A 25154-nucleotide genomic window follows, 5' to 3' on the forward strand; every position below is an offset into this window, starting at 1 on the left:
CCCATCATTAAATTAAAGGTTCCTTCACCTCACCTTAAATATTTAGCACTCACCTACACTCCACCATTAAACAGCCCCCCACACGCACACTGTTTGAACATGGCCCCCACACGCACACTGTATGAACATGGCCCCCATACACTGTATGAAAACACACTGTATAAAAACACACTCACATTTCCGACCACGCACTTACCTTATTATCTCCCTGCGCGCTGCTCCGCAGAGAGTTTCAGTGATGTACAGCCGATGCAAGTAATCACATGGGACGCGCACCACGTGACAGGTGCAGTCCCATGTGATTAAAATCACATGGCTGCACATCACTGAAACTCCATCCGCTGAGCAGCGCGCAGTGAGTTGCTCGGCGGACAGGGCGGGCATGCTGCCGGATTCTGGATCGGCCCAACTAGCCATCGGCCCTTCTGGCATTTGCCAGAAGAGCCAGATGGCCAGTCCAGCCCTGCTCCCTGAAGAGTCTGACATTCTCCCTGATGCTGAGCCAATACAAGACGTGGTTGGCTTCGCCATCTGTGGCATGATGACACAGTTCAGAAATTGTGTCCTATGTCCATGTATTGATGCCTATGGAGGTGGCCATTTTCATGGAGAAGATTTAATCAAAGACTGACAGGTAAGACAACATGACTTCAGTAATGGAGACAGAAATATAAAAGACACTTCAGTCTCTAGAGGTTTATTAGCTGCTTTTCTTTAAACACATAGTTGCCTACTCTCCCAGAATGTACGGGAGAAGGGAGAAAGAGAGAGAGAAATTTTGATAGTATTACAATGAAGACAGTAGGAGTGGCATACCAAGCTTGTAAAGTGACCATAATGGTCTTGAAATATCACTACCATCATGAAATAAATATCCATTACATTTTGAGTGCCCTCTGCCTTTTTCGTGTGTGTGTATATATTATAATGTAAATAAAATACTTACAAAGAAAGAAAAAAAATGTCTTTATACTATGTACATATTTCTTTAATAGCATATGTTTATGACTTACTAATACAATATATAAGGTGACATGAGTACCAGCAGGTTACGATGACCGTGTGCCCCCCCCCCCCCCCCCCGAGTTGATATGAAACTACAAATCCCAACATTCCATACCTGCGCCTACTTTCACAAAAGCTGTAAAGCCCGGGGTCTCTGCATTCAAGGGTTTAGAGTGCCCAGGCTGGTAGTTGTACATTTCCATTTACAGAGTATGTTACTTTAGAGGACCAGCTCAGTATATGAAGTCACTGTAAATCTGTAGCGTCGGGTGGAGTGAAGCAAATGCTTTCTTCACTTGTAGTTGCTAAATCTCAGCGAGAGCGTGAAATCGCATAATTGACATGACAAGTAGCCAATCAGAGCTCTGCATACCATAAACAAGGTCTAGTTGCCTTGCTTCTGTAGCCAATTGCCGCCTTCCCCTGAGTGGGCGGTTACTTTTCTGCCTGTTGGGCATTTACAAGCAGAACCATTTAAAGCACGGGATAGCTCCGCCCTATTATTGCTGAGCGATGATTGGCGAATAGATTGAGTGACAGGTTAGTACTCCAATCGCTGCTCAGTATCCATGCTGCTGGGTGCCCAATGTGGAAAGCGGCAGCAGTGGCGGTGGTGGAGCGGGCTCTGGATTGCTGGGAGGGTTTTTGCACCGAGGCTTGTGCTGGAGTCCAGGGCCGGGGGGGCTGCACCTTTCTGTCTGCATACTAAATATTCCTGGCCTGGAGGAGAACTTCTCACAGGGTGCCTGTAATTCCGGCTATGTTGGCATGGATGAGCCACACTGACATCCAGGGCTGAGGGATTTAATGCCCTAGTGGGCAGGAGGAGGTAAGCTGCAGACTATAGCATTGATCTGTGTTATTATCCTTCATAGTATCTCTAGTGATTGACAGTCCGTGTAATACACTTTAGCTGGCCGTGTCAGCTATCAGCAGTCTCTTGTGTTGGAAGCCCGTGCTTCTTGTATTTCAATCTCGTTCCATCTGTGAATGGTTTTACTCTAGTGTTTTGGAACGCACGGGTTAATAATGAGCAGTGAGAGGATGACAGCTTGTAGTGACAGGAGGAGGGGCGGTAAGTAAGGGGACTCCTGTAAAATGGATATATCCAATGTTTTGGGTGGCAATGTGGGGACCCTCATATGATCAGCCAGACACACCACTGTTCTCACTGATAGTCGCTCTTATTTATGTAAAAGGATTGGCTGGCCTGGGGAACCTCATTACACAATATGTAATTATGGTTATGAGAGATGATCCATAATACTAATATATATGTTTGAAGCTTTGCTTTCTCTGTGTGGGTGCAGTCATTCCACTTTCCCTACTCCATAATGCAATGTGTCAGTGGAAGTAAGGGGGGTGGGGTCTTTGATACATCACTAACATTATAATTGCCCTTTAGCCATCCACATGACTTATGTATGTTGCAGGAAGGTGTGCTGATTATTTCTGTTTATCTGCAATTGATTCTTTCATAGAATGGGAGGAGACGTTACACAGACTGTTGTGCTAGTACCTCCCTTTGTAATCTAGTATACTAGCCTTGCATATAATACAATTGCTACATAATGTCAAATGTTAACTGTTTATATTTTCCCTGCTTCTTCCTTTGTCTGTACCAGTCTAGCTCTACAGATTCCACGTCATTTCGCCTGGGCGGAGGGTTGACTTTCCATGCACTGGGGACTTCCTTTCCCTCAGCCATGCAGGAGTCTCCTAAGCAGGCTGTCTGCCTTCTAAAGTGGGATCTGCTGCTGTCTCTACTGAGTGCTGCTGGACAACAGCCTGTGTTTTGCAACCTCTGCCCCCCTAAGCTCACCTCCTTGTAAGGCTGTTTGGAATATTAGAGAGAAGACACCTTCTTTTTTTTAATCCTCATCTGCTTTGGTTTATTCCTTGATCATGGCTTCAGTGTGGAAGAGACTGCAGCGTGTGGGAAAACATGCTTCCAAGTTTCAGTTTGTGGCATCTTATCAGGAGCTGATGGTGGAATGCTCTAAGAAATGGTCAGTGACCCCCTTTTTTTTATTACATTTCTCTTTGCATAGTTCCCAGGAAAACACACAGTGGCTTACCACAAACTACAGGTTGTGTAAAGAAGTCAAGAAAAATTCCCACACTGTGTAAGGCTCTCTATCTGTCTGTCTTTCCTCCTTGACACATTGTCCCACTTATTTAAAGTGTGTTAAATTGCTGCACACCCGAACTGTCCATTATTTAATTGACTGCTCAGGTTTGCTGTCTCATAATACATAATAAATTTAGGAATCTGGGTCATTAAACCCTCGGGGAAATAAATATATATGTTTGTTACAATGAGGGACATATGTACCAAAATGTAAGCCCCCTCCTTTTTGATGTTAGACATCTAATATTTTAAAGCTCCCATATAAATAAACTTTAAATACTCAAAATCTGAATGCATAGAGTGTGACATATCCATTTTTAAAAATTAGTTTTTTGTTGTAAATCACCTATTTCAAGTTTAACAGTGTTCTTTACTGCAGCTATAATATACAGATAACATTGCGTATTGTAGTGGGTTTGTAATGGTCTAATGCTGAAAAACATAACTATTTTGTATGAAACTTGACAGGAAGTCTTACATCCCGTTTTGAACACCTGTTTTTGCTATTCATATATAATCACCTGTGGTAAGAATATAAACATAATAAAGTGGTAAAATGCTTCAGAGTACAGCAAAGTAAACCTGTGACTCTCTATCATTTATTGCATGGTCATTCTAACACATGTGCCTCATAATATTGGCACCCCAGGGGGTATATTTACTAAACTGCATATTTGAAAAAGTTGAGATGTTGCCTATAGCAACCAATCAGAGTCTAGCTGTCATTTTGTAGAATGTACTAAACAAATGATAACTAGAATCTGATTGGATGCTATAGGCAACATCTCCACTTTTTCAAACCGCAGTTTGTGAAAATATACCCCCAGGGGTGCCCCACTATAATAGTAGTTTTTTTTTGGGTTTTTTTCTTTTGATCTACTTGTACTACTGAGGGAGCACCCTATTACATAGTAAAAACATAATATCTAATATATAATAATATTGGAGACATTCCATGAGTACCATTGATATCTAGTGCGGAGAGTTTTTTCTATCCAACCATTCCAACAGACTGTCAGCCAGCAAAGGGCTAAGCATGCTGGTAGATTTGGTTCAATTATAAATGAACAGCTATATGTCTCCTGTCTGTACGGCAGCGTTTTAAATATCGTTGTCATATTATTTGTCTTGGGAGTTGACTATGAAGTAGAGTGTGTTATACAACATTGTGGATAATTTGTACTTTTTTAAATTACGTTGCTGTAAGTACTCTTTTGTTACATAGTTATTTAGGTTGGAGAAAAAAAACCTAGTAGTCCATTAAGTTGACCCTCTGTGTGATATGGCTTTTGATGCAAAGAAAGGCAAAAAAATAATCTTGCTTGCTACTTTAGAAAGTATTTTATTTACAATTACAGATTATTATATTTTGATTTTGTTAGACTAGCTGTGACATCAATTCTTCAAATATAGGTTTTATTTTTAGCACTACTTGCAAACATTTGTGTGTTTATTGAACAACTTGGGTCATTTGAGGGCTGTAAAGTTCCAGTTGAGCGGATCTTCTTCTGCTAATCGATGCCTGAGAGTGTCCAAGTTTCAGAGGACTCTGTTTTACAGCTGGGAGATGCTGACCATTCATTGATGAGGTTCCATTAACTATAAAGTACATCCGAAATCTGCTCACCTCAATTGACTCAATAACAGCACAGTAGACAACCTGGCATTTTACATAAAGCCATTACCATACAGCAGTGCATTGATTTTTAAATAATGCCAGCAAAGTGCAGTGTTATACATAATGTTGTAGAACAACAACTGAAAAATGTTCTGCTGCAGATTCGTTTGGGGGTTCGTTAGCTAGATCTTCCTGTAAGTATTGGAAGAGTTCATTGTTTTGGTTTTTGTTTTTTTTGGGCAGGATAGTTGCTTCAGATGTCTTAATAATCCGACATGTTGTTAGTTTTATTACATATGATTTGGTACTCATACTGGATCATTGGTGGAAGTGGACTGGTAAACAGTGGTACGCCATAGCGCCACATCTCCTACTACCTTTGTTTTAAAACTATCAAATTCCATTCTCTTACGTTTTCCATACCGCGACTGTTCTGGATATATGTACAACTGAGATCAGGGAGCAAAGTGGTTTTGCAGTATGTGGAATAAAGCATCTCTGCTTGAATATAGATTAAATAATATTGATGTTTAAGGTTTGTTGAGCTTTTAATTATTTAATGTAGATGTCCACCCAAAAACTTTTTTTTAACTGTTAATCATAACCTTCCCTTACTCAAAGTTTATGAACGGCAGAAGATTGGGGCCTCCTCCAGAACGTCTGTATCGTCCAGTTCTCCTTCTGCCTATGGCAGGGTCATTTTTACATTTGGTTCTTCTGATACATTGGGGCTTGTCCTGTGTGGAGGGCCCTGACCAATGGGTACGTTGAAACATGACAAGCTGCTCTGTTGAAAAATTCTCCTGCTATCGACAGCAGTAAAGTGAACCAGTAAAAAGAAGCTGATTCTTAGGTTTTGCATATCTCCCAAATGGCAGAGGTCTAAGGCATTGGACTACCGCCAGCTGTACTTAGGAGGGAGGGCAGCAGGGTGGGGTTAATGAAATGTATGTTGGACGGACATTTAAAAAGTAATTGTGTTCACTCCTCATAATTGGCAAGTAAAATCACTTTATTAGTATGTGTGTTACTTAACTTCTAATATACATGTAATCTGTCCTGTCGCTTTGTAGAAAGCTGACATCTTTAATAAGCTGGTTAGGAGTGCAAAGCCTCTTTTATCTTGCATCACACTGGAATAGGTAGGAAGTTGTGAGGCAGGTGAATACAGATTACACTCATACGAATGATTGCATGCTAGAAAGGGCCAGGCAACAGCTTTTATTCACATTTTAAACAGACCATTCAGTATTTGTAGTAGAGATGGGCGGGTCCGGTTCTCCGAGAACCGAACCCACCCGAACTTTGGGTATCCGAGTACCGAGCTGAGCAGCTCGGTACTCTCCCGCCCATTCCGAATCCAAATCGAGGCCGAACGTCATTGTGACGTCGTCGGATCTCGGGACTCGGTTCTCGCGATACTTCAACTTTATAAATACACGCCTCCACAGCAATCCATCGCCATTTGACAGAGGGAGAGAGCAGGGTGTAGTCATAGGCTGATTAGAGCAGGGACAGAGAATACAATATTGTTCTTGCAATTGCTCTAACCAAAATCGCTAGTGCAGAGAGGAGGATAGAGGTTTATTATTTTTTCTTCATATTTGGCACTCCCCAGCGCTTTTGGGGTGTCCCCCATAATTGTGCATTAATATTTCTGGCTGTCAAAAGTCATATCTGTCAGCAGTATCTACTAAATAATTTGTAGCACACCTCAGTGTTTTTGGGGTGTCCTCCCTAATTGTGCATTAATATTTCTGGCTGTCAAAAGTCATATCTGTCAGCAGTATCTACTCAATAATTTTTAGCACTCCTCAGTGTTTTTGGGGTGTCCTCCCTAATTGTGCATTAATATTTCTGGCTGTCAAAAGTCATATCTGTCAGCAGTATCTACTCAATAATTTTTAGCACTCCTCAGTGTTTTTGGGGTGTCCTCCCTAATTGTGCATTAATATTTCTGGCTGTCAAAAGTCATATCTGTCAGCAGTATCTACTCAATAATTTGTAGCACTCCTCAGTGTTTTTGGGGTGTCCTCCCTAATTGTGCATTAATATTTCTGGCTGTCAAAAGTCATATCTGTCAGCAGTATCTACTCAATAATTTGTAGCACACCTCAGTGTTTTTGGGGTGTCCCCCATAATTGTGCATTAATATTTCTGGCTGTCAAAAGTCATATCTGTCAGCAGTATCTACTCAATAATTTTTAGCACTCCTCAGTGTTTTTGGGGTGTCCTCCCTAATTGTGCATTAATATTTCTGGCTGTCAAAAGTCATATCTGTCAGCAGTATCTACTCAATAATTTGTAGCACACCTCAGTGTTTTTGGGGTGTCCCCCATAATTGTGCATTAATATTTCTGGCTGTCAAAAGTCATATCTGTCAGCAGTATCTACTCAATAATTTTTAGCACTCCTCAGTGTTTTTGGGGTGTCCTCCCTAATTGTGCATTAATATTTCTGGCTGTCAAAAGTCATATCTGTCAGCAGTATCTACTCAATAATTTTTAGCACTCCTCAGTGTTTTTGGGGTGTCCTCCCTAATTGTGCATTAATATTTCTGGCTGTCAAAAGTCATATCTGTCAGCAGTATCTACTCAATAATTTTTAGCACACCTCAGTGTTTTTGGGGTGTCCCCCATAATTGTGCATTAATATTTCTGGCTGTCAAAAGTCATATCTGTCAGCAGTATCTACTCAATAATTTTTAGCACTCCCCAGTGGTTTGCGCTCAGAATGGATTCAAAGCAGTCCACATATGATCTAAATGAGCAACCAGGTTCTGTCACCAGTCCTGATGTTAGTGTTCCCAGTACGTCATCTGGCCAAGGCGATGTCAAACAACAGAGTGTTTTCAAATTAGTGCAAAAAACAAAAACCCAAAAAAATTTTACTGTATTGAAGCGAAAAAGAAGTGTAACTGAGCAAAAGTTAAGTGACGATAAAAAAAAAATTGCAAGCATGCCATTCTACACACGCAGTGGCAAAGAGAGAATGAGGCCTTCACCTTTGGCTATTAGTGGCAGATCCCAAAAAGTTACCCAGCCTACAATTGGTGCACAACTACTGTTACGCGTCAAAGCCGAGCTGCAAGATAACAGTGAGGCATTACAGGAGAATATTTGCTCTGATTCACAAATGACAACAATCCCTGTGGAGAGTCCATCCAACAGTGGGATGTCTAATCGTGACCATTCTGTTAGTCTACCCATAAAGAAGGGCCCTTTCAGCAGTTCTGCTGATGTGTGCCTGAACAGCCCGAGTGTAGCCGGTGATACACCAAGTGAGGATGACACTTTGTCTTTAGAAGAGGATGTGGGGGAGATTTGGGTATCCGACGATGAGGATGCGGTTGATTGTGTAAGTCCTGCAGCAGTGTGGCACCAGTGGGAGCAGTTCTGGCATGTGAGGTTCTGGCACCAATATGCACTTTCCAAACACAAGCAGGGATGACGCAGGGGGCAGACCACAACAGTTTGACATCTGGGCTGGTTTGAAGGATTTGTCAAAAAAATGTGTGACCTTGACCATAATTCCAACCAATCCTACTATTAACATGCAAAGGATGGTGGAGGGCCTATCAGGGATTAAACTGTATTTTTCATAATTTTCACTAATAATGTTTGGGTGTAATATACACCCAAAGACGAGTGCTCAATTGCTAAGAGTCATTGATGGAGAGGAAGACAAGCAGGCTTGTCTGTAGAATTTGCAGGCAAATTGTGCTGCGTTATATAGGTAACACCCAAAGAGAAGAGCTCCATTGCTCCATTGCTAATTGTAATTGCTGAAATAGAAATAATAGGGCTGACAGTCTTGGTCTAAATCTGCAGTTACATTTTATTGTACCATAGCTCATTGCGAAACTGGAGAGGTGGCAGGGTTTAGTGATAATCTTCCTCCAACAATACTAATTCATCCCAATATCCCAATATCATAGAAGTCTGTGTAGTATGATGTAATTGCTGATAATGGCCTTCCAAAGGGAATGACTAGTTGATTTTAGGGCAGAGCTGTCACGGTTTTTGGGCAATTCTTTTACAGCACAGCAAATATCAAAATGTTTAGCGGACTCATCTGCATCATCACTGGGTGTCTTGGGAAAGCAATTTCTTTTATTACAAGCAGTTGCCAGAGAAACTGAAGGAGAAGACGTCCCAACAAGATGTTGATAAGTCTGGGATCCTTGCAAAGAAAATTAAGTATTTCATCTACAATTAAAATATAGTTAGCACATTTACTTTGTTTTATTGCACACTATAATTTTATGTAGCACCTTTTCAAAATCTATTATTAAGGCAATCACTTGACTCAAGCTAACTGTGTCTGCACTTTCTTCACAGGTAACTACTTCGCTGGACTAAAGTATATTCCCCTCAAATGCTAGTCTTCTTGCAGCTGCTGTATTCTCCTACATGCTGTTGCAGAAACCACAAATTGACCCTAAATGTTTATGGACACAAACAGCATCTCCTGCATGTCATTTTTCAAAAGTTCTGTAACACCAAGTTGATAGTGTGTGCAAAACAGGAAATGTGATGGAATTCAGCCCCACTGTAATGCTGGACCAATATTGGGGTCGTAATCAGAAATGACATATCCTCAGGAGACTCCAAGCAGGATTAGCCATCTTTCAATGACATCCCTTAGTTTTTGGAACAGTTTGTCAGCTGTATGCCTCTTAGTGAAGCTGCTGATACACAGAGTAGCCTACTTCTCAAAAATGTGATGCACCTGGGTACATGCTGCTGCTGTCCATGCTGGGGAAGGCGAAAGACCAACCCAGTGGGCTTTCACAGTCATATAATCTTTTGTTTGCCCAGTTCCGCTTGTACACATATCTGTGGTTAAGTGTACAGTGGGTAGAATACCATTTTGTCACCCAATAATGACATTTTTAGGAACTTTCCGGTACAGGAGAGAATAAGCTTTTCTAGTAAAATGGTATAGTGATGACATTTGCTAACAGGGACATAACACCTCAATTAAATGTCTTAAACCAACTGTATTAATAGTGGACATTGGACACAGATCTAACGCTAGCATAGTACCCAGGGCGTCTGTGATCCGCTTTGCGACTGGGTGACAGGTTTCATTCTTGCTTCCTCTTGCAGAGGATTGTTTACTTGCCAATTGTTGGGGGGGAAGATTGCAGGTGCTGGGATGTAGATGAGAGAAGGGAGGTAGATTATGCTGGAATGCTTGTTGTTAATTTTTTTTTAACCAAAGTTTCTGATTTTCCCAACAGTTTGCCAATAACTCGCTGAAAAATGACGAAACATGGATGAGGATCCCAGATGGTTAAGGTCCCTACCTCTACTGAGTGTGGCTTTCAAAATGTTACAAATGGATCGACAACTCTTGCCAGGATTCGTGTAAAAATAATTCCACACTTAAGAGGTGGATTTTTGGTCTTATGCCCAGGCATGACAATGGCCTTTTTGTTATCACTGGCAAGAACTGCAGCAATTTTTCTTTTCAAGTGTATGAAAATCATATTGTGACATAGGAGGTGTTCAAAATTGAATAAAAAATGACTGGAAATTAGTGTTACTGAGGTTAATAATAATGTAGCTACAAAATAATACCTAAATTATGTTATTTTAGCACCAATAAATGTAATTTTTATAACAAATTGCAAAACAAAACCAAACAAAACCAAAACCAAAACCAAAACACGCAATGGCGGTTTTGCAAAACCAAAACCAAAACCAAAACACGACGGTAATCCAGATCCAAAACCGAATCCAAAACCAAAACACGGGGGTCAGTGACCATCTCTAATTTGTAGTGATGATTCTAAGCATCTGTAACCTCCTGGAGGCAGTACAGTAGCTGGCCATGGGAAGTCCCCAGCCATGCTTGTGTGTGTACAGCTCTGTTATTACATATACTGCTCTGGTATGCCATAACCATATGGTGTCCTCTAATGTCCTGTGATACTGTACTGCTCTATGCTTTTGTTATTATATTATATTATGCGCAATCCCGTGCTTGTATATTACCGCTCTGTGAAAACTATATATACTACGACAATCAAGATGGAAGTTATTTTGTTTTTCTACACATGCTGGAAGAGACTATTGAGTCAGGTGTTCTACAGACTGCATTGCTCCCTGTGTACTTGGTAAACTTAAGACGTTGGGACCAGTTCTTCATTTTGTCTGGTGCCAGTCAATAAAATTCGACAAGTAAATGTTTGTATTGGCCAGGACAAGGGGTATCGCCCTCACTTTACAGCCACAAACACTGCAATATTGGGCCATTTGGTTATCTATACATAAGCTTAAGGTCAGCATGCTGTAGTGGTAGTGTCTGGCGTTTCTAGGCAGGTGATTTGAGGGGATACAGCTGCTGACATAGTTATAGCTGATTCTTATGAACAGATGACCAAACATGGATGGTGGGAAAGAAGATGATGTTGGTTTTGTTAAGAAGACCTGGGGGTAAATATTACGTTTATGGCATTGTATTCTGCTGCAGACCGTTCTCCTGCTTAGATCGTCTTTTTTCACAAAACGGACCTTCCGTAACACAGACAACTACTATATGACAGCGGAACTGTTGACAATTTAATATTGAGTTTATTGTCTTAATACACTGTTGATTTTTTTCTGTTTATTATAGAGTTGGGGGATATTTTTAATATTGCTTTATCAGATCTTAAATCCCACAGTAGGTTAATATACTTTGGCAACGTTTTAATAAGGAACACAAAAAAACAAGCTAAATGATCGCATTTCATATATTTGGTCTCCTGATATACTGCATTATGCTACCAGCTTTGAGATAGACCATCAATGTCAATCTCCTGTAACGAATTCAAGAACAAATCTTAGACATGTTTTCATGTCTTTTGATTAAGTGAAAGATGGATAAATGCTCTTCTTACTTGGGGGTCTATGCTTCAATTAGATGCGGTACAGCTAAATATGCATTGCTGTAACCCGCAGTGATGCATATTTATGTACCGCTAAAATGCATCATGCCGGGGCTACTCTTGTAGCCCCGGCGACGTGACCCCCTGTGCTGCAAACATTCTTTTCCTATTTATCGACAGCTTTGCGCTGCCGGTGATAGGTGGAAGTGTTGTGCGCATTCGCACAGCACTTCCACTGTACCGGATTCTGCAAAGCCAGAGAGGTTTCAGCAGAATCCCATAGGAAAAGACAGGTAGGCGTTGCCTGTCTGCGCAACGCAAAGCTTCATGCATTGCAGAACATCGCAGTCCTCATATTAATCTATGAGCACTGTGATGCTGCATGTTGTTAGTCTAAAAGGAGGAGATTTCTGTGAAATCTTCTCCGTTGGGTATGTAATACATGGCAAACATACATAAAATTGTATGTGTCAAATATGCTTGATGCATAGACCCCTAGGAGTGATATTATTCAAGTGTGTAAACATGTATATACTATGTGAGTACGTAAAATTATTTGCGTTTTCTTTTAGTTGTTTGACATTACAGAGTAATGTGTTGAGCAGTGGTGAGAATTTCTGAAAGAAAATTATTTTTATTCCCTGAGGTTAGAGAAAAAAAATGTGAAAAATGTCACCGGGTGAGCGCTTTCTATAGCCACTAGGGGCCTGATTCATTAAGGCAAAACAAATAAGTTGTCTCCTGGACAAAACCATGTTACAATGCAAGGGGTGCATATTAGTTTACTATTTGGCACAGAGGTCAAATACTGGCTGTTTTTTCATGTAGCACACAAATACTTGATTGCTTTATTTGTACACTGAAATTTAAAGTTGATCTAGGGCATGCCCTACTGCAGTGTTGGCTAACCTGTGAAACTCCAGGTGTTGTGAAACTACAGGTCCCAGCAATAAGCTGCTATATATTGGCAGAGCATGCTGGGAGTTGTAGTTTCACAACACCTGGAGTGTCACAGGTTAGCCAACACTGCCCTACTGCAGCTACAAACCTGTCCCCACTTTTTAAATGTACCTCTCCTTTCAGTGCAACATGGTTTTGTCCAGGTGGAAAGTTACTCATTTTTTTTGCTTTGCTTTCCTTAATGAATCAGGTTCTATATATGTACACTGGCTATGCATGGGTGTACCCTGCTTCTGTTTTGTTGCTGAGCATAAGAATCAGTGGCCAAGTTGGTCGAGATCCTGCATTTTGTCCTGTGTGGCAGGATCACTTCTGGCATAACTGAGGTCTGAAGATGAACGCACATACTGGTTGATATGCTTGATAAGGATCTGATCAATTGGAGAACACTGCAAAATGTGGCCTGGTATCAGCTGTGATATTGCAGTATGTGGACTTATACTTTTCTATTGTTTCCAGTCATAGTTAGAAAATAAGTTTTCATTACTGCGTGAATGTGACGGGCACATTTCAACTTTGAGTTAAAAATTATGAAAGTTTGAAATGTTGGTTCATAATGGGAATGTTGAAAGACCCCTTTGGATACATAAAACATGAGGACTTTCAATGTACTATATCTGTGGCTTATGTTCTAGAGTCTGTAATCTTATTTACAGAAATATGAATGTGTAATGCAATGTTTCCCTGGTTCACTGCACAGAAGCTTGTGTTTTTGCTATATGTATGCACAGATAAAAGATTGGGTTGTAATAATACTATGTTGGGAGATGTTGTGCCTAAAAGTAAGGGTGGGTTTATAAAACTTAAGATTCTTTTATTTGAGTTTTACAAACATATGTACAATTTGCAGACTTTTAACAGAACTAGTTGTATTAAGAGAAGATTTGATCTTTTGGGGTTGGGAGGATGACTGCATATCCTTATTACTCCTGTGATTTAAGGTGCAGATGGTCTGGTTAAACTGAAAGATCGTATCCTACAGGGCATCATTACCGCAATATGACAATGACCATACACACAATGAGATGCGGTAATTTGTATGCCCACATTTACCGGCTGTCCTGACTAACTTCTGATAGATTATGAAGTCTAATTGGGCATGGTCCAAAAATACATTTATTTAAAAATAAAATAATAACAGAAGAAATTATTACTTGACATTACTGCTTCCCATTAACGTCTGCCCCGTACTGCACTCCTGGAGCTCAATGACAGCCTGGGACTTCATCATCTCTGCACAATGTTTAATAGAAAGCCATTCAGTGTATATAGAATGATGTACTTGTAGTGATCGCAGGATGTCTGTGGCCTTTTCCACCCAAGTCCACACAGAAGAGCGCACTACTCTGTCTAAAGAGAATCAGGTTGTCGTTCATAGTAAAAACTAAATACATCTAAGACCTCCTGTTTTTAGCTCAGTGATAGGCAGCTTGGCTTAACTCGAGGGCCGCATGTGCGACTCTCTAGCCTTTAAGGACTACCCAGGGGAAGTAGAGAGCTCCTACTCCTCCAGTTATGCTGCCTGACTTACCTTGCACTGTGCAAAGGAGGATCTGTGATGTGGAAGGTGGCTGCCTCCGTTCCGCAGGTTGAGGCTTGCTGGGTGGTCCCTGGGTTGCCTGTTGCCCCGCCTCTGTTTTCGCCCTGAAACTTTCCCTAAACTAACAAATTTATACATTTATTAAATATCAAAGTAAAAAGAAGAAATAGGGCAACACATTGATGGGCATCATTTATGGGTACAAAAATTAAATTTTCTAGCATTCTTTTTCTTTTATATATTTTTTTTACTCTTTTTATAACATTAAAAAATAAGACTGCATATTTAAAAGAAGATAATCAATTAACATATAAAATATATAAAGTACTGCCTAGTAAGTTACCTGATCATGGAAGAAGGCCCTCTCATATACATACTACACGCTCTTCTCTCATGTGCTGCTTTGAACCAGTTAACTGGAAGTGTCTTGTGCTCCACTGGATTCCATGGATACACAGGATTTCACAATTGTAAATGTTTGTTTAAAAATGCAACAAAACAGTCCTTATCTTTTCCGAAAGACCCAATTTAAGATTCACTCTGAGAACCTAACAAATGTTATGGTCCTTTAACTAGCAGACAGCAAAAATGGTAAAATGTTTCTGGTCATGAAGCTACAACATGCCCTAGTCATTAATACCAACATTCCAGGCATAATTCATACCATCATCTATGGTGGCAAAGTGATGCACAGTAAGAATATGGTTTAAGCCAGGCCTGTCCAACCTGCGGCCCTCCAGGTGTTGTGAAACTACAAGTCCCAGCATGCCCTTCCAGCTATCAACTGGTTGTCTACTGGCAAAGCATACTGGGACTTGTAGTTTCACAACACCTGGAGGGCCGCAGGTTGGACAGGCCTGGTTTAAGCCATAGGGACCAATCTAAATTTACTTACACTTTATAAACTGCACTCAAAGTGGACCTGCCACCGATTTACAGTTGACATGGCCATTTTTGTGGGCTAGATTAATATTCATAAAAATGCACCTGATCAATTCACGAACAACCATTGCCAAGGGAATATGAATCCGAGCGTGTCTTATGATGTCACTGGTTCCTAACATCTTGATAGGCTATGCGGGGATCTGAATTATTTTTTTTTTTTAGCTTCTCTTGAGCACACAGTAGATCATACAGCTTTCTAGTTGTTTATTTTATAGACTTTCAAACTGTTTATTATGTATGGCGCGAGGAAGAGACTCAAAAATAAATAATGGTCAGTTGCTTTTTAATGTATGATTTTTAAAGTGGCCTTGTTTTCTTTATATTATTATGTTTGTTTTGAATTGTACCCCCTCTTTTGAATAGTACTTTATCTGGGTGTCCATCCTTTTGGACTCATAACGTTTCTTGTGTTGACCAAGAGAGAGCCGATGCAGCAGCTTTAATTGAATGCCAGTTGCTGGTTGACTACAATTCATCCATTATATCTATTTCTGTGGTAAAACCATTTTTCCTATATTTATTTTCAGGATCCTATTATGTTCAAACTAACAGAATGCCAAATTTCTGTTTTATTTACAAAGACTATTTTTTTATTTTTTTTTAACCCTTTCTCCAGATTAGAGGATGCTTTCTGGTCTCCCTCATGAAAGTCCAAGATCAATCACATAACATTTCTCTCGCACTTTTATTAAAATACATTTGAAGTCAATGAATTTTACCCTTTTTTCATTTTATTTTTTTTATTTTTTTTTATTGTATTCTTTAAAGCCACAACTTGGTGAATTTAACACGGGTGCTTATTACTGTCAGATTTACCATGGCAACACCTGTCAAATATACGTTCATTCCTGTGTGGTCAAATCTCTCATAGGTCAGATTGTAAGGTATGTGGCCTAAATTTGTTTTAATTTCTGTGAGAATTGAAGTGTCTGTATTTAGTGGCATATCTGGGAGTCATGTACAGAGGAGGATGGAGACAAACGGAAAGGTACAGGGTCAGGGGGAAATAAAACTGTAGTGTGGGTCAGGGTTGGCAGATGAAAGTAACAGTGTAGCAAACAGTCAGAACCAGATAAGTAATTAACTTTAGGGCTCAGGCAAGTAACTGTTGGACAAGTTGCAGTGAGGCCAAGACTTAAATAATGTAAAAGGCACCAATGTAAAAACATAATTGCATAACGATATTATGCAAAAGTTTGTATGCATTGAAAGACATATTAAACAGTTCACCTTCGGTGAGTGTGTAGAAAAACCGGGTTGAACAACACGGTTAGGCTGCTATAATACACAATACAACTGTCCTAGTCAGTAACATATTATATATTATATATATATATATATTCTCTTTTGCTGCCGTATTGGTGGCGCTATATAAGTAAATGGTAATAATAATCTCTTTTGCATGCATCAGAAGGTGGATATAACAGTGTAAAACATTTCATGTTGTGCCAGGGTATGATGTACACTCTATCTATAAATGTCTGTCCTATCTGTTTTCCCACCTGTTTGTGTATCTACTTTAATGAATGCGTGATTGGGTGATTCAGGTATCAATGACTTGTCAAAGTATCATATCTGGATTTTTGGAAGGCCTTTGACATTGTCCAACACCAAAGACTTCTAAATAAATTGAAAAGCTCGGGAATGCATTCAATGGTGGTTGAATGGATAAGCTGTTGTTTGCAGGATAGACCACAGTAATATATTCCAAGGAGGGAAAGGTTACCAGTGGATTATCCAAGAGATCTGTACTCTGATCAGTGCTCCTCAATATCTTTTTATTAGTTGACTGTCTTTTTTTTTTTTTTTTTTTTTTTGTAGATGACACAAAGGTATGAAGCAGGGTAGACATACCAGGGTAGGTAAACAAAATGACTGACTATGTAGGCAGCACTGTGACTTGGTGGTTAGCATTGCAGATTTGCCACGCATGGGTTTCAATCCAACCAAAGCCCTATCTGTGTGGAATTTGTTCTTCACGTGCTTGCATGGGTTCCTCCAAGTGTTCCAGTTTTTTTTCCCATGGTTCTAAAACATACTGATAGGTTTATTGGCTGCTGACAATTATGGGACTTGGTGTGTGTTACGGAATTTAGACTGTAAGCTAGAATGGAGCAGAGAATGTTGTGAATGATTAAAACATTATTTCTGTAATGTGGAGGCGCTTTATAAATAAAGCTGATAATGATAAAGGTAATTAGACAAAAAGAATGGTAAAGATTGTGGCTACTAAAGTTTATTGCAAAAACATGCAAATACCAGTGTTCAGCATATATCGCTTAATGGCCAGGATAACCCTGTGAGTAGCACATGTTCAATGGTTACTTACTCACTTCACGCCTCCTCTGTCTATAACCCCCCCCCCCCAACAGATTGTCCACAGCCACACTGCGGCAATGCTTTCGTCTCACACTATCACATGAAGAGGACACAGATGTCTGTGTACAGACAAAATGACAACCGTTGCAGAATCTGGGACACCTAGGATCAGTGTGTAGGATTATTGGATCTTTTATAGAATTAATTAAACTGTGGCTTCTTTGGCTGCTTTATATGCGGTACCATAAGTTTTCATGGTAAGTCTGACAGCTGAACAGTCTTGTTTTGAAAGAAGCTCAGAAACATCTTCCCACAACTTCATTCTTTACTTTTACTCTTGGTTAACATTCCAATCCCTTGTGGTATTTATGAAAATGCTATACCACTCCTATAAATTTATTTTGTGTGTGCCTACAAAAATATCCTTTGCACCTGTCTAATGTGCTTGGTCTTTACTGTCACTAGTTATGTACCTTTAATGTAAATATGGCAAAACATCCGAAGCAAAAAAGTTGTTCTGAAGAGTTTTTATATCTTTAATGCAAATGTACCTTAAATTCTGTAATAAAAGACCTGAGCCAATGAGTTAACTGGCCAAAAGACAAATCAATTGACGGTGGGATCGCCGAAAACCCAGCGCTCGAAAGATATTATCTCGCTGGATTTCAGCTCCCTGAGCTGCGAGCTGAAATCCAGCGAGTAAAATACCGTATTAACGGTATTTACGCGCAGGATTACCGTATTAACGGTAATATTTTTCGGCAATCTGCAATTCCGCTGTCAATTGAATATGCCCCTTAATGTCACATTACCACCTAAATGGCAGAACAATTAAATTTGCCAATCAAACTTAAATGTTCTGCAGGACTGTTCTTGGCAGAACCAATCAGAAGCAAGATTGTAGCTTCTGATTGGCAAACCCTGCGCCCTGTACAACTAGTGTCAAACAGCACCGTTTTTCAACTGGGTCTCGAAGATGAAGAACAGAAACCTGGGGAGGGGAAGGAACCTATTGTTAATAGGTGGTAGTATAGTGTTAATGCCTACAAGTAATCATTACTCTCCCATGTTTTAAGTTTTGTTTTTTTTTTCTTTTTAAAGATATTTTATTGAGTTTTACAATACAGACAATGAGGGAAACAGGCAATACAGGTGAAACAAAACTGCAATGAAGTTTCCATGTAATAGAAGCAGCGTATTGTTATCGATATGAGAATACAAAAGTAAATTTAAGAAGGTTAAGTTATTTTTATGTTAGAAATTCTGACTTGTTCCTGAACAGAATACTTTTGTGATAAATTTGTGCTTCTGTGTGAAGAGAATGGAGCTGTTTGCAAGTAAATTCTTATTGTAACTTTTACTGTACATCTTATTTTTTTTATTTTTTTTTGTGTGTGTGTTTGCTTTTTTTCACATACTTAAGTTTCTAAATCTATAGCATAGGACTTTACTCTAATGCGCAGGGCATCCTGAGCTGATAATTGGATTTCATTTATATATAGACCCACTATTGGTAATATGAAGTTTTGTGTTAATTCAGAAGTAGTCTTTGCTGATAAATGGACAAATAATTCTATCTTTGAATTATTGTAGTTGTATATGGTCTCCGGTTTAACCACTGAAAGAGCAAGTGTGACGTGAAAGATTTGTCATACTACCGCCATCTGCGATGCTATTTGAGGTTTTGCTGGTCTTGGGAACTAGTCATCACTGACTAATATTATTCCAAGTTAGGCAGTCAATAACTGGGCTTCAACTGCGAAGCAGTGTGAAGCATCCAATAGTAGCAGAGTGATGGCTCACATTAGTTAACCACTTTGCAGGTTGCTGAATCCTTCATGACCTTTTACTATAGAGCAGGACCGCTAGGTAGCTGACCCGGTGCTGAACACAAAATAACCGATGGCGAATTAAAGTGTGAATTGTAATCTTTTTCTCATATGGTGTGTGTTTCTGTGGCCGAAAGTATTTGGCCACACCTGTTAATGACTGAATTGAGGTGTTTCAATCAGACCCGTTGCCAGAGGGGAATAAAATCAAGCATCTAGCTATGCAGTCTCCATTTGCAAACATTTGTAATACAAAAGACCTCAGTGACTTCAAGCATGGTACTGTGATAGGATGCCACCTTTGCTCTGCTGATTCCATAGCTGAAGAGTTCCAAACTTCCACTGGCATTAATGTAAGCACAAAAACAGTAGCTGCAGCTAGCTGCTGTTCCACTTGACCATCTTGGACTCCTAAAAGGCCACTTGCCCTCCAGGTTTATTAGAACCCTTCCAGAGGTGCTGTGAGGGTCTCTCTTTGGTTCACAGGCTCAACACCGCCTCGTCCTATTTGGGGCACTAAAGTATCCAGATACACAAAGTAAACATACAGTTTGAAATTTATATATATATATATATATATATATGTGTGTGTGTATATATATTATTGAGCTGAGTAATATCCATGAAATAACTGAAGTATTTATTCTTCTATAAATCAAGCTGTCTTTCACTCCTCTGCAGCAGGTTTCCATGTTAGGATAGCGACACTTCTCTAATTTAAGAGGCAGACAGTGACTAACAGGCACGTGTGCTTGGCAGAAATGCTGTGTGGATTGGTTGATTCATATACTGGAACTGGAACAGTGCTGTCACAACAATTTAAATGGCTACAGGTTTGGCTTTTTAAATCAGAACCCAGGACTCTATTTTGTTTATAAGAGCTGCAGTTAAATGACAGGCTAACACTGATTCATGTACTGGTTATTTTTTTTTTTTTTCTTTCTATGCACTCCAGTATAAGATATAATCATGTTATGAGGCAAGTAATTCATGTATACACTCCTATAAATAAAAATCTGTACACATGACGAGTTCTGATGTCATCACACCAGTGTTTATTAGGAAAGTCTGTGTAGTATAAGAAATAGCCATCCCTTTCCATAAACTATTATGTAGACTAGAAGTTAGCTTGGTTTTGTGTGACCTATTAGTGACTTCTAATATCTTCATTCACAATAGGTGTAAGTGATAGATATATAGATAGATATAGATATAGATATATATATATATATATATATATATATATATATATATATATATATATATATATATATATATATATATTTCAAGGATGGCTGGTGCTCAAGAGTTTGTATTGGGTTGCCTAAAGGAGCCAGCCCAGAGCTGGAGATGGCAAATCTGGAGCACTACCAATACAAATATATATTTGCTTTATGTCGCAGCGAAGGACAAACTTAGACGGCAGTCTATACTATTTTTATTGCCATATAGAAAATGGAATGTTGGCGTTGCAGCAGGAGAATAGGCTCAAGGAATATTTGTTTTGGTAGCTAGACATTCTAAATCTTTGAAAACTCTTCTTCAGAAGAGTTATTCACCTTAACAACAATAGACAGCGAATATATTTCACCATACTTGTACCATGGTTATGACTACGAAGAAGGCATTCAATGATTATTAATATTCATTAAAATAATCATCCTGATTATATCATAGGTAGTGAAATATTTAAAAACATTTGTTAACTAAGTCAAAGTGAATTATTGTGAGTTTAAAATTATAGTCCCAAACTGCTATACCTTGTTGGATGGAATTATATTCATCAAATAATTATACTTTTTTTTTTAATATATATATATATATATATATATATATGGTCTCCTATCTATATTACAATACACTTTATCAGTTCTTGGCTCTGTTCTGTCTTGTGAAATAAAATATTTTCCTTAACAGTATATTTCTCCAACTGGTTGGGTGTCTTCCATAATAAGCAAATCGGGAAAATATTTCCTTACAGGAGGATTGCAGGGCATATCGTACCCCCAATTAGTAGCTATCAAGATATATTTCGTATTCTTACCATGTTATAATTGTTAAAATTATATTATGAATGTAAAGAAATCATTAAGGAATACAATTTATCATAACAACTAGTATTGAAGATATGAATACATAGTTATAGCAGAAAACTTAGTTTGATATAATAATTAAGGATACAATAATATAATTTTAGGAAGGGTTTAAATTAACTTTAACAAAGCACAACAATCTCCTCGCTTCAAACTATGATTAATAATTGATCACTTTTTTTAGTTACATTTTTGATGGTTAAGTTTGACAATAATTCACTTTCACTTAGTTCACAATTGTTTTTAAATATTTTGCTACCTATTTAAGAATCGAGAGGAACATTTTAATGAATACTAATAAAGATTAAGTAATTTTAATAGGAATGCAAAACATTCTTTTCTTTTTCTCTTTGTTCTGAAATGATGTATTTAAATGTGTGGGCACACCTCCATATAAATTAAAGGGGAATATATGGGGTGGATAATTACATACCAAAGAATTTCTTATATTATTTAACTTAGTGCGGTTGGATTCTTTTCTGTTTGTTTAGTTGAAGAACAAGATATTCTGCAGACAAGAGGAAGCGGACTAAAGCAGTGGTTGAGGATCCTGCTTATTCGCATGGTTTGGGTGATGACTATTAGACTGGAACTCCTAAGGATTAGGACTGAGTAGATACACTAGTGGGTTGTTGATTGTACAAGTGTACCCTTTTAGTTAACTACCCTGGGGAACTTACACGTTGGCTATGAGAAGGAAATTAAACCTATAGGCAATATCAGACATGTGAATTATTTGTTACATATGCTATACAATTAAGAACATGTTTTGCTATACAAGAATGCATATTACAAGTTAAAATGGAACAAGACAGAACCCAGGAACTGCAGAGCTCCCAGGTTTGGTTTCCATATCTCTGGCACTTATTGGTAGTTTTGTTTTGGGAACGGGTATTAAGGCTTTGTTCTTTTTCTCTTTTACATAATTTATTGTGTGCTGTCAAGTTTTCCTTTACAAACTTTTCCTAATGGAATATAGGAAGTGAAAATGATTCCAGGCAGTACACAGTGAGGAAGTGCCCTCTTTATGACCTGAAGTATTTGCCGAACTAATATGTTGCAACCCAGACATGTAAAGAATTTGATGTTAGAGTTGTAGTTATGGTAATAAAATAGAGTAAGTCCTGTATCTTTTTAGAATATCTGTGCAAATATTATCTATCTTCATTTCTTACTAAAGTACTGCTATAAGGTGCAGAGGGAATAGTTGATAACACGTTTAGAGGTGTCCATAAGTGGTGGTAGTCAGCATATCAACGTGAAGTGCACAGATCTGGAGGTAAATCTTGTAAAATGTATTTTGTGTGTACACATGAACCGGCATGTTGAACGGGACTTTTTTTTCTTTCTAATCTTTGGTTAAAACATCAAGGATATTGCATTGGGACAAATTTTGGATAGTGTGTATCCAGCCTTAGCCTGAGTAACCGGGAGAATGGTATGCATAGGTATAAGTGCATTCTTTGTGATGAAACACTAATTTTCTATTTTAATAAGCTACCAAGACATATGCATATATAATTCGTTGCACCACTTCACAAAAATTGCACTGTCTATTTAGTGGTCCTCTATAACTTAAGTTGCTACTGAAGTGTACAGAGTTTTACTGAGCATTTGCAGACTGTGTTAAAGCAACAGGCAAGAGGTGTACGTACTGAAATGAGTACCCATTCCAGTTTTGGATAAGCACAACAGATATTTGGCACTTGGGATTTTTTCTAGTTACAAACTTTTTCTCTAATCTGCTCCAACCTGACCTGCTTTTTTTGTGTGAGATCCACGATATTGTATCCTCTTTCACGTTGCGGTTAAATCGCATCCACCGTCATCCATGCCCCATTGAAAGTCAGTGTCCAAAGTAGTAGAAGGATGATTCTAAACCTACAATACACAATGAAATGCTAAAAGTGGATTCTAAACAGGCTCTTGAAATAATGCGAGGACGTGGCTGCACAAGGGGCAATGGATTCTCCTAAGACACCGAGAAAGTGATTGCCACATTGGCATGACCGTGAGTAATTGGACACTTGCTAGCTGTTATCAGCATACAAAATTGAGAACCCATGTTTACTGTGTGTATATGTATGTATATAATGTGTGTGTGTGTGTGTGTGTGTGTGTGTATATATGTATATGTATGTGTATATATACGTATATGTATATGTATGTGTGTATATATATATATATATATATATATATATATATATATATATATATATATATATATATATATATATAGTGTGTGTATGTATATGAAGATATAGATATAAGTAAAAGTACTGTAATACACAGTAACTGGTTATTACTGTAATGTTTTTGTTTAGAGAATGATAGTGGACATCTGGTTACAGCACCTTATTCTGTGCACCGTTGTTTTTTGTTTTTTTGTTGTTGTTGTTTTATTAATAAAAGTATGTTTTCAAGATAAATATAATGACAGATGCCAGTAATTGCAGTGATTGCTGAATATTATTGAAGCATGGTCAAATAGGGTAGAGTATGTGTGCACGACTGGCCGGAAAACCAAGAACCGGACATGAATAGACTGTGTGGAGGGTATGGGTTAAGCTATGGAAAAGGAGGAGGGGGGATTGAGGCCAAGGCCGGGTCCTACAGCGTCCACAGGTCTGCTACATGAAGAATAGAAGGACTCTCGCATGATGGCTGGCTAATTAAACTAGCACATGTTAGAAGACATCTGCAAAGACTACTAGTTTAATATAACTACAGAGGAAGATCTCAAAAGTCCAGTTGATGGTCCCTTTGGTGCCCAAACTATTATTTATTAATCTTGCCGTATTTGTGGGATTTATTACTTAAGTACACAGCAATATTCTCCATGATTGCCATATGCTGTATTTTTTTTATTTATTTATTTAAAGTAATTCTTCAATGTCAAGTCCCCTTTGTGGTTGACTTGGAAGAAATTTGCAGGTTTAAAAAAAAAATAACTGTTTATGTTGAACCTGAGGAAGGGACCTCAATCTCCTGAACGTTAAAGTTGAATTTTTTTTTTATATTTACTTTATTGGGGTTATGCATTGTGTGGTTTTTCGAGGCCCCTGAAACAGTTTTATATGGCTCTCAACAACTCCAGGCTTCAGAGAATGGCCGTTGAGAAGGGGAAGACATTGTCCAACACTTGTTTTTAAGGGAATGTTTATAGTGAACCTGTCATGTACATACATTCGAGGCAACCATTCAGTATAGTGAACCTGTCATGTACATACATTCGAGGCAAACATTCAGTATAGTGAACCTGTCATGTACATACATTCGAGGCAGCCATTCAGTACACTAAGAACAAGTACTTCATGAATATGGCAGGAGAAACAGTGCCATAGCAATATAATTGGTTCCTAGCAGGTTGATAAGCTGTATATCCCTCTGCTGTGTGTAGGTGATGGGCCAACTTAAACATTCCAGAGAGAAAAAAGTATGCAGTGTGTAAAATGTAGCCTGACACATCTAGGAGCTCCCTTGTGATTTTGAGTAACCCAGTAGTGTTAACAAGTTAGATGAAGGACCCTCTTATCACAATAGTCTGAACATTTACTTAGAATTGTATTGTATTTTCAATAGGTCCTTGAGTTTAAAAAATGCCATTAATTACTTCTGAATACACAGGCAAATCAACCACAATGCTCAAAACGTCTTGGGAATCATTCTGTGTAGGGCAGTCTGAGAGAAAAACAAAAGACAAACTGGAAAGAAAATAAACCTTCATTTTCCAATGTCCTATAAATCGTACAGCAGTTTTTCCATTTAATAACCATCTGATAACAAAGAAAAAATGGACATTGTCTCCGCTTTTAACAAGATATAGATTGTATTGCC

The 25154-nt window shown here is 38.6% G+C and overlaps 1 protein-coding gene across 7 annotated transcripts in view; it reads left to right on the forward strand.

Annotated features, from left to right (window-relative positions):
* The first annotated feature begins 1583 nt into the window (after nucleotides 1-1583).
* The window catches only part of EHBP1 (EH domain binding protein 1), a 267437-nt gene continuing 243866 nt past the window's right edge, over nucleotides 1584-25154 (forward strand). For 3 of the 7 annotated variants that reach the window (XM_075203881.1, XM_075203884.1, XM_075203882.1), the window contains exons 1-2: nucleotides 1587-1834; nucleotides 2631-3014. In XM_075203881.1, the coding sequence (XP_075059982.1) occupies nucleotides 2911-3014 (104 nt within the window). In that variant the 5' untranslated portion in view covers nucleotides 1587-1834; nucleotides 2631-2910. Of the gene's footprint in view, nucleotides 1835-2630; nucleotides 3015-25154 lie in introns of all 7 variants that reach the window. The other 4 variants (XM_075203883.1, XM_075203885.1, XM_075203886.1 and 1 more) reach the window with 2 other exon arrangements.

The sequence above is a fragment of the Mixophyes fleayi genome, chromosome 3, assembly GCF_038048845.1.
Source record: "Mixophyes fleayi isolate aMixFle1 chromosome 3, aMixFle1.hap1, whole genome shotgun sequence".
Taxonomy (NCBI): Eukaryota; Metazoa; Chordata; class Amphibia; order Anura; family Limnodynastidae; genus Mixophyes; species Mixophyes fleayi.